Genomic DNA, 14969 nt, shown 5'->3' with positions numbered 1-14969 from the left:
CCACTTGCATGTCACAGCACAGTCAGAAGCCGTTGCAGGCAACAGATAACAGAAGAGGTTGGATATTCTACCGCAAGTACTGTAGATCTACCGTAAATGGGTGTGTGTGTTCTGGGCACCGATCCAAGTACCTGCCGCAGCATTGTGGACTGTTAGAGTGAGTCACATGACTTCCTGTCCTGACATGAAAAACAGAGTCATGTAGACGAACAAGTGCAAGTTCTGAACGAGACAGAGGGGAGAGCAACACACACACACACACCAGGTAATTGTTGTTAGGAAACACACAATATTTGATTTGACCACTGAGCTTCTACGACAAATGCGTGTTGCAGCATGAGCCAGTGGAACCAAATTCAGCAGCTCGAGTTCAGACTCCTGGAACACGTGGACTATCTTTATGATGATAACTTTCCGATGGACATCCGACAGGGTCTCGCCAGCTGGATTGAGTCTCAGAACTGGTGAGTTTTTGAGAGTGTGTTTGTGTTTAGAAAAACAGCATAACATAAAAAACAAAATTCACACATAGTTAAAAGATCTTAACAATGTCATTAACAGCTGTAATTTTCTGTTATGTTAATTTTGTTTAGAAAATATGAAAATATACCTTTATATTTGGATGTTTATCCTATTGAGATATATATATATATATATATATATATATATATATATATATATATATATATATATATATATATATATATAGTAACTAAAAGTTTCTTTATCTATAAAACAAACTGCAGGGGTGTAACTGATGGAGTTCACCATGTATCTCTGTTTGCAAAATAAATAAATAAATGAATAAAAGTAACATTCAAGTTATTTTAAAATAAAATAATTCAGATAAATACAATACAATAAGCATCAACGTACTGTGCAAATCAATGTTTCTTAATCTCGGTATCTCAACAGCTTTAGACCCATTGTTGCGAGGTGTATCTGTATCAGGTTATAAGAGTTATATAAAGAAAATTAATGTCACTGCACTATAAATAATACTAATAGTACATATATTTTATTTATATTTTTATTGAATACCAGTTCAGGACAATTTCTTATTTGTTCAGGATAAACCCAAATTGCTGCCCACTTCTCAGTGAATAGTCAACAGACTGTGGGTCGAATCACAAATGAACAAAAAAACTCAAGAGACACAGTAGATTTTTTTAGCCTGTAACACGGCATCTGTTCACGTAGCTTTTGACAAGGTCAATGTAAACAGCGATACATCAAAGTTCAAAGAGCAATTCTGGTGAGATATCAATTAAAATCTTTGCTCCAGTTTTCTCAAAACTGCCATCTAACAAACATGGAGGGGATGAAAACCTTCATGATGCTGCTTCTCCTCAGGGACACGGCGGCCAATGATGAGTCCATGGCGGCCGTGTTGTTCACCGACATGATTGCTCAGGTGGAGCGGCTGCGTTCCCAAGAGCAGAACTTCCTGCAGAGACACAACTTGAAAATCATACAACAACATTTGCAGGTCAGTCACAACAAAGAGAAAGGGATGAGCATGATAGTGTAAGGAAATAGTGGTAGCTAGTCAATGAAGTTCTCTATCTATGAATACAGATATCTCGTGTGGCTCAAGGGCCACATGAGATATCTGTCTGAACATGAGCAAACTTGAAATACCAGAGTGCTTAGTTAACATTACAATGCAACGTACAACAAATGCAATTTCATATTGAGTTCCAAATATTAATAAAAAAATCTAATATTATTCCTGAACAAAATGATTTTGTTTTTGAAATACGCAATGGAATGTTCACATTAAAATGTTGGAAGTAATATTCGCCATATGGCAATATTATGAGAAAATTAAAACTAAAAGGAACAGGTTTACAATGTGGTTCACGATGAACAACATTTAGAAATATAATGCTGGGGACACATGTGGTGTCTACCCCACTGGATTATTAAAAAGCCACCAGCTTTTTTTATGTCAGATATTAATAAAGTCTCTTGTGTTTTGATCCGGGAGTGGGCGGAGCTTGAATCTGGACCCGCCTCCAACATGTCAAGCCTCATCACACATTTCTGAAAAACAAACATGAATTCATGAATTCATTTTGACGGAACAGCCTGACAAGTAACCAAAATGTCAGTGAAAGATTATTTGTCTCTCAGTGGATACTGTCGTAGCTAACATATATCTATATTAAAACATTCCATCCAGCAAACTGTAATTCTAAAAAGTTCATTTTGCAGAACAAACCCATGAGGTTTAGCCCGCAACTTCCTGCACTTGTGTGTGTGTGTGTTTGCATGTGTGTTTCAGCAGCACTTCTCTGAGGAAGTGCACTTAATTGTTATTACGTGTGAATGACACAGTACACGCAGAGCTAAAAACAGTCATATTTAAGGCAACAAACCTGCTTTCAGGAAGAAGTGAATTCACAAGTAACGTCACCTAACTGACTGATAACAGCACAGCTTTTAGAGGTAGGTATCAGTAGGTGCAACAGTATATACACCATATGATCAATCAGTCAAGACTCCAGGTTTCAAAAACAAGGCCTGGGGGCCAAATCCGGCCCACTATGTTATTTTAGCTGGTCCGTGAGAAGTGCAGTTCAGATCACTGCTAATTTGGAGCACACCAGTGCATGAAAGGGGATGTCATGCTTGGGAAAAACCACTGTGTTTTGCGTGTTGACTAAGAGAGAGACTGAACACAGATTAGTCAGCCTCCAAGAATTAAAAAGCAGATTAGCATGACACTTTATTTAGTCAGATTTTTCTTCTTATGCAGGGGCCACCATTTTGTTTTTTGCTTTTTTTGCAAGATGAAATTCAGATCAGATTTCCTTTGAAACAAAAATGAACAAACATATCTGGCTGAGAGGACTAGCATGTTTTAAGTCACAAATCCACCTGATGGAGTCGAGAGAAACCTTGTGTGTAATAGACTGTGGTTGCATTAAAGAGCAGCTGTTGCTACTGCAGCTTCATGTTGTTTATTTTCAGCAACTGCTTAATATGGAGTTGTGACCAAAGAAGAACTATGAGAAATATCGAAAACATGTGGGCGTTTCCTGTCGCATTTTCATACTCTACTCCAGCGCACCACCTGATAAAATACGGCTGTCACTTTTTTTTTTTTTTTCCTCTCATACCATGGGACTCGCTGGCGGCACAGGGGAAGTTTGCATCAAATGACTCAGAGGAAAGTTACATTGAACCATAACTGATGTTTTTTCCAGACATTAAAATGAAACTGAAGATGGTACTGTTGATTTGTCTTTGAAAAACTAATGTTGCATTAGAAGTGAAATTTCTACCCTGGTGCTTTCCATGCAAGAGAAAGAGCAGGGCAGAGTCCTGTCTGTTATGTAGGAGCACTTCTGAAGAACTGGACGGTTGAACAGTTCCGTGAAAAACATTTTATTTAGTCAAATAAAAAACGGCCAAAGCGCTTGATATGACAGACATTAAAGACAAAACAGTCATAAATACAAGTGTAGTCATCACTGCACTTGTGTTAAATGCTCCTCTGTGACGGCACCGTGATGTTAGGGTTCGGGTAAACTGGTCAGCCTCAATGCAACACATTATTAAACACCAGCCAAACAATTTTGCACAGTAGCATTAGGCCGGGGTAACACCTCCTTGGTTTTGAAATGAGAATGCAAAACGCTGTCTCAGGATGCGATACCCCCTTCCTGCAGTCACTGGAGCATGTGCACACCCATGCACCTTGCACCTACACTTGTGACGTGTTAAAGACATGATACAAGTATGAACCTGGTGAAAAGATTCCGTTCACATTTTCAATGACCTTTTCTAAACCAGATTAAAAGGTCTCCTTAAGATTACACTCTTTTACAGGAGAAATCGGGGCAAATTTGAGTTAAATTCCAAAATAGAAAAATCAACTGTGAAGGTACACATAAGCAATATGGGAAAGAAAATATGCACACCAAACACTAGCTTTTTCAATAAAGATTAAAAAGATGGAAATGATATTTCAATAACACTTATATTACAAATGATTTGCATTGTAAGGGGTTTTATTTCAATAGAAATATCGAATTAAATTAACGATTTGCTTATAGAACACCATAAATATGTTTACTTCTTCTCTTTCCCAATATGTATATCGCTGTTAGTGAATGGAAATGTTCCTTCCGATGAGTAAAAATGGTGAACACACAAACCAACATCAGCGTCTTGATTATATAAGTGATACAGTATATCTTCACAACAAAAAAATACACTGTTATGAGGAAAAAGACATATACAACATTTACCCCGCTTATGTTTTATAAACATCCAAGAATGCGTGCGCTAAGCTGTTGCCTGTGTGTGGCTCTTCAGGTGAAATACTCCAGTAGCCCTGCAGCCATGGCTGGTGTCATCTCCAACTGCCTGAGGGAGGAGCAACGGATCCTCTCCAGCGCTTGCATGCAGGAGCAGGTTTGTCACGTAGTCTCTCTTTGTGGGAAATTCCCGGTGACCAACAAAAAAGGATTTCTGGTAAACACAATGGTAGTGCTGGGAAGAAACTCAGGATGTGGTCATATCCTTGCGGGCATTGATAAAGCACCAATAGAGGGAGCCTGGATTTCAACATGTTTAAAAAATCAAAATCGATACGCTCTGCGGAACATGGTCATGAACAGAGCACCTTCACAGAGCTGACTTTTGATGAAGCCTGCAAGAGTCGCTGGCCCTGAATGACCTCCTGGTGAGTCCACAGCCGTGGACTCTACCAGCTGAGGAAGGCAGGCTGCATGGTGGTGATCTATTCCTTCCCCTGGATTCAGGACTACTGTGTCTTATGCAGACACAATGAGCTCAGGGACCAGGGACAATTTACTCACGCACTGCATGAGTGTAGCAATTGGATCTATTAATCCAGTCACTGTTGGACGTCTGAATCAGTGAAATGAACAAATTTTAGGAACAATTTCTGCAGTAATCCTTTTTCTTTCTCTCTTCTCTCTTTTACTTTGTGCTTTGTCACTCTAATTTCATGGATATACAGATTCATGCTTGTGTCACCTGGGAAAAACTAATCCCAAGTGTCTACCAGGACAGTTGAATGCACATTTGAATAACTCTTACAGCATTGTTGTTCCTGTACATGCAATTCAGTCAATTTCTTCTCACATTATACAGACGGAAAAGACAGAAGAGCTCTTCGAATTTATGCCCCTTATGGCCATTTTTTTCCCAGTGGTTTGCGTGTAACAGTCCTTCTGAGGTCCTTTATGTTGTTACTGTCAGCATTGTGTTACCGTTTTTGTTTCAGTTAACTTCCATTACTTTTGATCTGTGAAGTTCCCTCTCCTGAGTAGTCTTTCAGACACTCTTTAAAACCCTCATGTTGTGCAGTTCCACGTTTACCCTCCCACTATTCAGTGTACACTTGTCGGTGTGGTTCAAGCATATGGTTGGAAGAAGTTCCCTCTTGCTCTCTCCACCCAGGAGTTAGTTTCAATAGAGTAATGAATTCAAACCGGTGACCCACATGCAGCATGGAGGAGACTGAGACTGGAGTTAAGTCCAACAAATTTAATAATAAAACTAACCGAATTACACTTGACTTATACTGTAGAAGGAGGCTAGAATAACAAAAGAACCAAAATACTAGAGACAGGATAAAATAGAAGCGAAAAATCGACCTTAATACTAGAAGGAAACGGAGTCCGATAAAGTAAAACGATCCAGAGAAAGAAACAAGCGTCCAAGCACGCAAACGGAGGATAAGGAACCAGTGTCCAGGGCACGGATATAAGTCCACTGGATTGAGGGAGAGGAACAACGGAGAGAAGCACAGACACACTGAAACAGAAAGAAGAGTGATCAGAAAAACTTAGAGTGCATGGGGAAAAAACATCCACAGTGAGGAAGAGAGTAACTCACAAAACAGTCACAGGAAAAGCATGTCATACCAGGGCGAGGAACTGACGCCGGTTGTGTTCTGGCCAGCGCTCAAGTAGAGTAGTCGGTGATTGGAAGATTGGGCTCAGGTGTGTGTATGTCTGTCAAACCAGAAAGGCGGCAAAACAACCCCCAATCCTGGAAGAGCAGAGGAGAGAAATATGGTAGCAGGAAGTTGTCCAAAATAAGGCCCCTGACACTTGAACACTGGAGTTCATTGAGCTAAACTGAGGTTCTGTTCTGGTCATGAGAGACGAGTCTCTCAACTCTCCTCTTTGCCATACATGAAACTCAGCGAGCACCTCCGATTTGTTCGCCCATAGTACTTGACAGGGAAGATAGTGTCTGTGTTTTTATATGATTCCATGAATTGCTAATCTACAGTAGCTCTGTCCTGCAGCCAAACCTGCTTTGCCACGGTAAACGCATTCTGGCAATGCGGAATTCACATTTCAATGTGAGGCAACAACCAAACCAAACATAGCTCCACCGCCAGTTTAATCGCGCAGATGGCGAGGCCATTGTGAAATACCTTCTTTTACACTGACTCATACATATCTTACAGGGTCCACTGGAGAAATCCCTGCAGAACTCAGTGGGGTTTGAGAGGCAGAAGAACATGGACAACAGTATTGGGATGATCAGAGCCAGGGTGCAGGTGAGAAAAGAAATCTACCGTCACTGTCTCACTGATGTTCACCGAATGTTTTGTTGAAAAATGCTCAGATACTTGACCAGTCTGTCAAATACCTTGAGGACATGCAGGACGACTTTGACTACCGCTACAAGATCTTACAATCAGGAGGTAAGCGAATGTGTTGAAACTCTCCAAGGTGTTTATTCCTGTTCATATGGTGCACGAATGACAGATCAAGGAGAGAGGAACAACGAACGCATGAAGCAGATTAAGTTAAAACTACAGGAAACGCTCAACCGACTGGATTTTAAAAGAAAGGTAACGTTGGACTCAAGAAGTTTTGACAGGACACAGAAGGGATGGACGCCTAAATGTGTCTATTTTTTCTAGGACATTCTGACAAAGATGGACATAGTGATCAAAGAGGTTGATGACCTGATGACATCACATCTCGGCCCTGTGCTCCGAGACTGGAAACGCCGGCAACAGATCGCAGCTATCGGTGGTCCAGTCCTCACTGGCCTGGACCAGCTGCAGAATTGGTATGTGAACAAGTCATGGTTTCCTTCCACTTTAGACATTATATTTTAAATTTCATAGATATTTTAAGACATTTGTTTTCAAGGTTTTCCAGATATTCGCCTATAATTACGAATCATGAAGATTTAAATATGGATGGATTCATGAGTTAATAAATTTTAATATTTAATATAATATTAATTTTTTTTTAATATTTTTAATATTATATTTTAATATTCAAATTTCAGTTGAATCATAAGGTGAATCATGAGGTAAAAGTGCTCCTATGATGAGGGACCTCTTTGCTGCACAGAGCACACATTTAAACTTAAATTTTCAGTTCACCACAATCTTGTTTCACCTCATTCCTCACAGATTTAGTTATTACATCACATTGTATAATGTGGTGCACCTGGAATGGTGTGCTGAAAAAAAGCACCCTATAAAAGTTGATATACGATTAATCTGCATTAATTCAATTGAACTGTTTTGGCCAGTAATAAATGAATAAAAATGAATCTCTTAAAAGCCCACCCCTAAATTTAAAACGATATATATTTTATCAGGATAGAACTTCATACTGGCAGACAGAATTATCTACAGTGTACCTTAAAATCAACCTTGTAAATGTGTCTCCATTTTCCCGTCCTCCTGGTTTTTCGCAGGTTCACTCTGACAGCTCAGAGTCTCTTCCAGATAAAACGTCAGCTGGACAAACTCGGAGAGCTGGTGTTAAAGGTCACCTATGACAGTGACCCAATCCCCCTGCAGAAACCTCAGATGGACGAACGTGTGAAATACCTTATCTATCACCTCATCAAGAGGTAACAAATGAAATTTGATGGAACATAATAAAGGCCCACACAATTCTAGAAGCAACTGTAACTGAAAAATGGTGTACTGAAAAAGCCTGAAAATCCTCTTCAGCTCATTTGTGGTGGAAAAGCAGCCCTGCATGCCCATGCATGCCCAGAGACCTCTCATCATCAAAACTGGGGTCCAGTTCACCACCAAAGTCAGGTATGGCTGTCGAGGTGTCATCGTGCACTCACACGTACATAGTTGTATGTTTGAGCCATGCATGACATGATTTGCATGAATCTAAGAGCAGATATATATGAGGACTGTGGTGTGACAGGATGGATGGTGACAACAGGGATAATGGATGGATGGGCAGATGGCTGGCGGGAGGGATGGATGGTGTAATGGATGGATGGATCAATGTATGGACGACTGTATGGATAAATGAATGACAGGTGACCTGGTTGATGGATGGATGGCAGTGGCACAATGAGTAGATGGATGAAGGGGTGATGGATGGTGGGAAGGCAGGATGGATGCCTTAATGGATGATTAGATGGATGACCAGCAGTTGGATGGATGATGGATGAAAGACTTAATGGATGGATGGAGGGATGGATGCAGTCATGGTTGGATGGATGGAGGATGGATGTGTCGATAAATGAATGACCGATGGCTTAATTGAATGGATGGATGTTTTGTTGATGATGGATGATAAATGGCAAAATGGGTGGATGGATGGAGTGATGTCAGGACATAATGGATGGCTGGATGGATGATCATGTTCTTATGGATGATGGATGATATATTGAGGGCTTAATGGATGGATGGATGGATGACTGAGGGCTTAATGGATGGATGAGGGAGGGAAAGTGTAATGGGTGGATGTATAACGGTATGAATGACAGTATGGCTTTACAGAATGGATGGATGGATGTTTTAATGACGGCTGGATGACGGATGGATGATAGATGGGTGATCGTGGGATGGATGAATCCACGATGGAGAGATTTGGAAGTGTGGGAGTTGACAACTGATGGATGGAGACGTGGGTGGATGGATACATGAGTAATTGAAGGACAGATGGAGACAGAAAATAACGTAATTAAAATAGTTTTGTAACGTGTTTCCAGGCTGCTGGTGAAGCTTCCAGAAGTGGATTATCAACTCAAAGTGAAAACAACATTTGACAAGTAAGAAACCAGATGACTGAAGACACCTGGTCGACTCTAGTCTTCTATTCAAATACAAGTCAATAATGCCCATGGACCTTGTATACACATATTACAGTATAATTTCCTGTTGTGCAGAGCATAGCATAGCAGTTATTGTTAAATAATATTTCACCGTTTGTATGTTTGCAGGGACCTTCCTCCGGGCAGAGTGTGAGTACTGTTAAACTCTGTTGCTGAGGTCTGGAATCACTTTTCAGATTTCTGACCTTCTTGACCTTAGAAGTCGCCAGTTCTTCATTCTGACCAACAACACTAAAGTCATGGATGTGGAGGACTATTCCAACGGCTGCCTCTCAGTGGAGTTCAGACACTTGGTACAAGGAGATCTTCTTCAGTCCTCCAGTGATACACAAACTCACCTTCATTTTATCTCTCACAGCAGCTGAAGGAGAAGAAATATATCAACGGCACCAAAGGCAATGAGGTGAGTGAGAAGACATGATGTAATCGTAGGCTGCTAAATGTCAACGTAATTGTGTAAAGCAGTGCAATGACCGCTCTCATCTGGTGTTAAAATACTGGCAGGGCCTGCTCTCTGTGACAGAGGAGCTCCACTCTCTGAGTTTCGAAGCATGTTTCACAGTGCTGGGCCTCACCATCGACCTGGAGGTTTGCTAGTCAAAACACAGCACAACAGTGCACAGCAGTGGCTTCAACTTTGCATCCTTGCAGACGTGTTCTCTGCCCCTGGTGGTCATCTCCAACGTCTGTCAGCTGACTGGCAGCTGGGCGTCTGTCATTTGGTACAATCTCCTCACAGATGAGCCCAGAGTGAGTTGTTTTCTGAGCATGCGTCCATACTCTCTCTAGCACTGTCTTTAACCAATACATTCTAGTGTAAAGGAGTCTCGCCAGGCAGCCAAAACTGGGTTCTATTCTGAAATGATTCCAAGTGTGGCAGATCCAGAACGACTTAAATGGGGGGCGTTTTGCTAACCAAGAGGAGCATGTTCTTTGTACAATAGGATTTGCGCAAGGAGGAAAAATTGTAATATGATGTCATTATACTGGACCAATGAGATGCAGCTCCTACTGAAACACCTATGTATTTCACTTTTTAAATTCATCATTTAGACATGAAACATACACGTATACATACCAACATATTATATTACACATGAACTACATTTAACAATGGCCGCTGGGGAGTGGCAGCATGCCACTAGCGTGCAATGCGACCCTAGAAGTGGCAACACTGAGTGACCGTGTTTGGATCACCTTAGCAAGGACACATCATGGATTAATATATACATATGTAATATATACACATTATGTATAGACCTTGTATCTGTATACAAGGTCTATACATAATCCGGCCCGGGGCCATTCAATAGAACTGATACATGACTCTTGATTTTGTTTGTGATCATCAACCATATTTAATCTACTTACATGTAAAAAAAAAAAAAAAAAAAAAAAAAAAAAAAAAAAGAAAAAATATGATTGATGCAAACTGTTGAGAAAATTGGAAAAACTGAATAAAATTATAAATAAAATATAATAAAACCATGTCTAAATATCATAAAATAAAAATAATATATTCAAACTCCAAAGAACATACAAGTAAAGTGTAAATGAAAGTATCGTCATAAAATTAATTTATTAATTTTAAAACTGCTTGAACAGGTGCTTTCATGAACAGTTTTTACTGTTGGGGGCACTACTTTTTCATTTTTTCTTTTCAAGAACTTCTTCATAGTTGTAAACTATCACAGATTTGCAGCTGTCAAGTCAATTCAGTGACACACTACTGCCACCATACTGTTGCTAATGTGTTAAAACTGAGCGTCTCACGGCCCAAAAGTGTAAAACAAAAAAACTTTTAGCGGCCATCAAGGAGGCGCTCGTGGCCCTATGGTAAAGAATGACTTCTATAGACTATAGCAGCCCACATTGTTGATGCCCTTCCATAGGATGCCCCTACATGAAGAACATGGGAAGGAAACACTTTCACCACTTCAGCTGGGCATAAGAACTTTCTCAATACCAGGAGACTCCACACATGTAGATAAAAAATCGGCCTTTATTTGAAGCTTGTTCTCCAAGTCCGCCATGAAGACTAAACAGAAAATTCAAAGTAAATGCTCATGCACAGCCTGTGAAAGGATTCATACAAAATAATACAAGTTGAACAAATACTTTGGCTGCACTTAGCTTGAGGGAATTAAATCACCTTGGTACATCTGGGACTTCTGGATCCTTGCTTAAGGAAACACTTTGTCATCTCGCCTTGCCATTAACTGCAGCTAGACACAAGACCACAAAACGACAAACTAAATCAACCGACATTTTTAATCTTAAATACTGGATATGAAAGCTGAACAAACAATATACAACAAAACAAGCAAAAGAGCAATGTAAAATAATGAACACAGTTACAACCAGGTATATCCCAATATCATTGACAAGTCCAAAACCAAGGCCCATTAATGAAAATGAAGAGTTTGGAGACACAAACTCTTTATAAGATAAGAGGCACCGAGTGATTGACATCTCACCAGAGGGGGATTACAGTGGAAGTTTATGTGAAAAAAACTGGTGACTCCAACAGAGAGGGATCCAGCATCTCTGTCGTTACACTGTACACCACGCAACATGGAAGTGGACAGGATGGTTGTAGTCTCGGGTGTGTTTGTGGAACAAAAGTGAAAGTCCGGCATGGGTTAGGGTTACCCCGGACACCAGGTGGAACAAGAGATGCCATATTACATACATATTACATAGCTACAGTTAGTGAATCTATTTTTAGCGTAAATACCTAAGGCCAATCTGCAACTCCTCAACAGAACCTGGCGTTTTTCAACAACCCACCTCGGGCGACTTGGAGCCAGCTCTCCGAGGTTCTCAGCTGGCAGTTCTCAACTTTCGCTGGCCGAGGTCTTAACAAGGAGCAGCTGAGCATGTTGGGAGATAAACTTGGTACGCAAAAGCCACTCTCTGATGTGGGTGAGAAACGAGGGAGTTCGAGTGAGTACATGTTTCAGCTGGTACCAACACTGGGTAGAGGGAATGTTACGGAGGATTATTTTGAAAAGACAGTCTAGATATGGACAAAACAGGTCTGTTTTTGGAGGTTCTCCCTTATTCTCTCACCTGTGTTTACAGGGCAGCAATTCCCCTGCGCTGACTTCCAGGTGTCCTGGTCCAAGTTTTTAAAGGTAACCATGTGAAGAGTGTGAACTATGTTGTCCAAAATCCAACTCCTCTAAAATAAAAAAACACCACATTGACTTTAACACACATAAATAACATCTGAAGTTCCTTTCACAGGGAACATTTTTCAGGTGCACCACTTTATACATTGTGATGTCTTCAAACTAAAACATCCATGAAGAGGGAAACTAAATGAGATTGTGCCAATGAATTTAAGGCACTTTATGTAGCAGAGTGTGCTGGATCACTTCTACCCCATGATTAAGCTTATGTCCACAGATTTACCTGAAATGAGCTTATTCCGATTTCAAATTTTAAAATGCGACTATTCAATTGAATATAGAAAATATTTGATTTTACTTTTGTGGAGTCCCACCACAGCCCTAATTTACCTGATACACAGGTAAATAACACATAGTTATCTTTCAGAAGCAAAACTGCCAGTATAATATTTTCATGTATATTTTTAGGAAAACATTGCAGGCAAGACATTCAGTTTCTGGGTTTGGCTGGAATCCATCCTGGAGCTAATCAAGAAACATCTGCTGCCGGTCTGGAATGAGAAGTGAGTTGTTGTTGTGATGAATGGTCTTAAAAACCTTGCTGTTTCGCAAGACATGTGCCAATGTGTCTGACCGCTCGACCTCCACACAGCTACATCATGGGTTTCGTGAGCAAAGAGATGGAGCGGAGTCTGCTGAATGACAAAGAGCCCGGAACGTTTCTCTTACGCTTCAGCGAGAGTCACCTCGGAGGAATCACGTTCACCTGGGTGGAGCATGACAACGGTAACTCCTTCTGCATGTTCATATCGATACAATGACGCTATTTGCAGGACGCTTGGGTTGCACAACAGTTACGACTGATAAGATCACGTCTCCACAGGGGAGGTGAAGCTTAACTCTGTGGCGCCATACACGAAAAGCGGCCTGAACGCCGTGTCACTTCCACACATTATCCGGGACTACAAAGTGTACTCAGATGGTTTTGCCCCAGAAAACCCGCTCAAGTTCCTTTATCCAGACATTCCAAAAGACGTGGCCTTCGGGCGCCTGTACAACTGTCAACCCAGCAAAGGTGTGTCATGGATTTTCTTCAGTAAAAAAAAAAAAAAAAAAAAAAAAAAAAAAAAAAAAAATATATATATATATATATATATATATATATATATATATATATATATATATATATATGTAGCATATATAGTAACATGAAAAAAGTATGTATTTTATATATATATATATATATATATATATATATATATATATATATATATATATATATATATATATATATATAATATAAAAAGCATCACGGGAATTAAAAAGAAAGTATTATTTATTAAGATGATTTAACTTTACCTGTTGCAGTGGATCCATACATACCGTCCATCCTGATTCCAATATCTGAAATGCGGTGAGCCAAAAACAACAGTAAACATAGATTCAGTACAAGAGGTCACATGGCGTTTAATGTTTCTCCTTATCATTATTTTTCTATAGCAGTTCCAGTTCGAGCGTCACGTCACCAGCCTGCTTGTCCCCGCAGCCTCCCATGACCCCGGGAGAGTTTGAAATGCTCAGTGATCAAATATGCTTCAACATGAACACGGTGAGATTTAATATGTACAGTACATATTTGCTTTGCTGAATAAAGGTGTTTCTTCGAGTTTGAACTGTTAATGTGTACATAACAGTCTGTATTGCTTTTTTCTGAGACGGTAAAGTTTGTTTTCTCACTGAGCTTTTTTGATTTTTGTTTTAATTTTATAGGGCTTTTTTGGTCAAATGCTCCCTCTATCTAGACTGTCACAAAAAAGTCCATAGTCTATTGTGGACTGTTTTGTGACTTTCTTTCATACTTCATTTTTTTTATTGTGATTTACTCACTCATTCACCTTCCCAGATTATTTCCAACCATTTTAAAGTCGCTTGTGAGGTTTGGTCCCGAAGATTTGTATGAGGCCCGACATGTTCAAGTGCATTTACTCTACCAAAAACAGACTCCACCTAACTCACCTCTCTTCCCCATACACACGTAGCCAGCCCACGTCACTCAATTAGCCCACGTGACTGACGCTCCACCCATCACCATAGCAACCCAACCAAACATAGAAAAAAAAAACAGTCAATGCCAAGTTTTTTGGCTGCACTAAACAACAAAAATGATCAACAAATGAGCCGTTTTGATTTTCATGGCAGTGATAACTTTATTTCTGCTTGATTTTCCAGATGACTCCTCCATATCCTGAGTGAAGAAGAATGAATAACAGCCCGCCAACTGCTGCCAGAACCAACCACTAAAGCAACTGCTCTCACTCTCCTATTCCTTTTTTGTCATTATATTTTTCTAGCAAATGTAATGGGTTATATTCAGGAAGTTGTGTTTTTTTTTATTTTTATCTTATTAGCTACTTTTGGAGCAGTAAATAAGAAAAAAAATGTCTGTATAAAGATCAGATCAGACGATTGAATTTTTTTTTCTCACCATCTTATTTAAAATCCTTAAATCTTTTGTTCGATCTTACCCTACATTTCTTTATTTCTCTGTACAATAAAGGAATTTGATTGTATTACTCATATGGCTTTGATTGTGATTAATGCCTTTTCTTTTACAGACCATGAAATTACATAGCATGATTTAGGAAAATCTTTTGATGTTGGGTCGTTGCATATACTATTTGTTAGTTAAACTGGAATGAACAGGTCTGAAAACCCTAACACCAATTA

General features: G+C 39.8%; 1 protein-coding gene across 7 annotated transcripts; it reads left to right on the top strand.

Moving 5' to 3' along the window:
• Positions 1–192: 192 nt before the first annotated feature.
• LOC128765730 (signal transducer and activator of transcription 4-like) lies at positions 193–14817 on the top strand. 7 transcript variants are annotated; one of them, XM_053876732.1, is made up of 24 exons: positions 193–265; positions 336–464; positions 1354–1489; positions 4327–4425; positions 6461–6553; positions 6622–6700; positions 6765–6850; positions 6923–7074; positions 7717–7875; positions 7979–8071; positions 8986–9045; positions 9217–9237; positions 9311–9401; positions 9470–9511; positions 9613–9696; positions 9760–9858; positions 11874–12054; positions 12193–12245; positions 12711–12805; positions 12895–13028; positions 13126–13317; positions 13611–13656; positions 13743–13851; positions 14472–14817. In XM_053876732.1, the coding sequence occupies exons 2-24, from the start codon at positions 337–339 to the stop codon at positions 14493–14495; spliced, it is 2256 nt and encodes a 751-aa protein (XP_053732707.1). In that variant the 5' UTR covers positions 193–265; position 336; the 3' UTR covers positions 14496–14817. The 7 variants fall into 7 exon arrangements, with proteins under 7 accessions (XP_053732707.1, XP_053732709.1, XP_053732705.1 ...); XM_053876734.1 differs by having other exon boundaries at positions 9467–9511; positions 11874–12006; XM_053876730.1 differs by having other exon boundaries at positions 9467–9511.
• Positions 14818–14969: the final 152 nt, after the last annotated feature.

This window comes from Synchiropus splendidus, chromosome 10 (genome assembly GCF_027744825.2).
Source record: "Synchiropus splendidus isolate RoL2022-P1 chromosome 10, RoL_Sspl_1.0, whole genome shotgun sequence".
Lineage (NCBI taxonomy): Eukaryota > Metazoa > Chordata > Actinopteri > Syngnathiformes > Callionymidae > Synchiropus > Synchiropus splendidus.
Note: the sequence above shows the minus strand (reverse complement) of the source record. Positions and strands in the feature narration are given on the sequence as shown.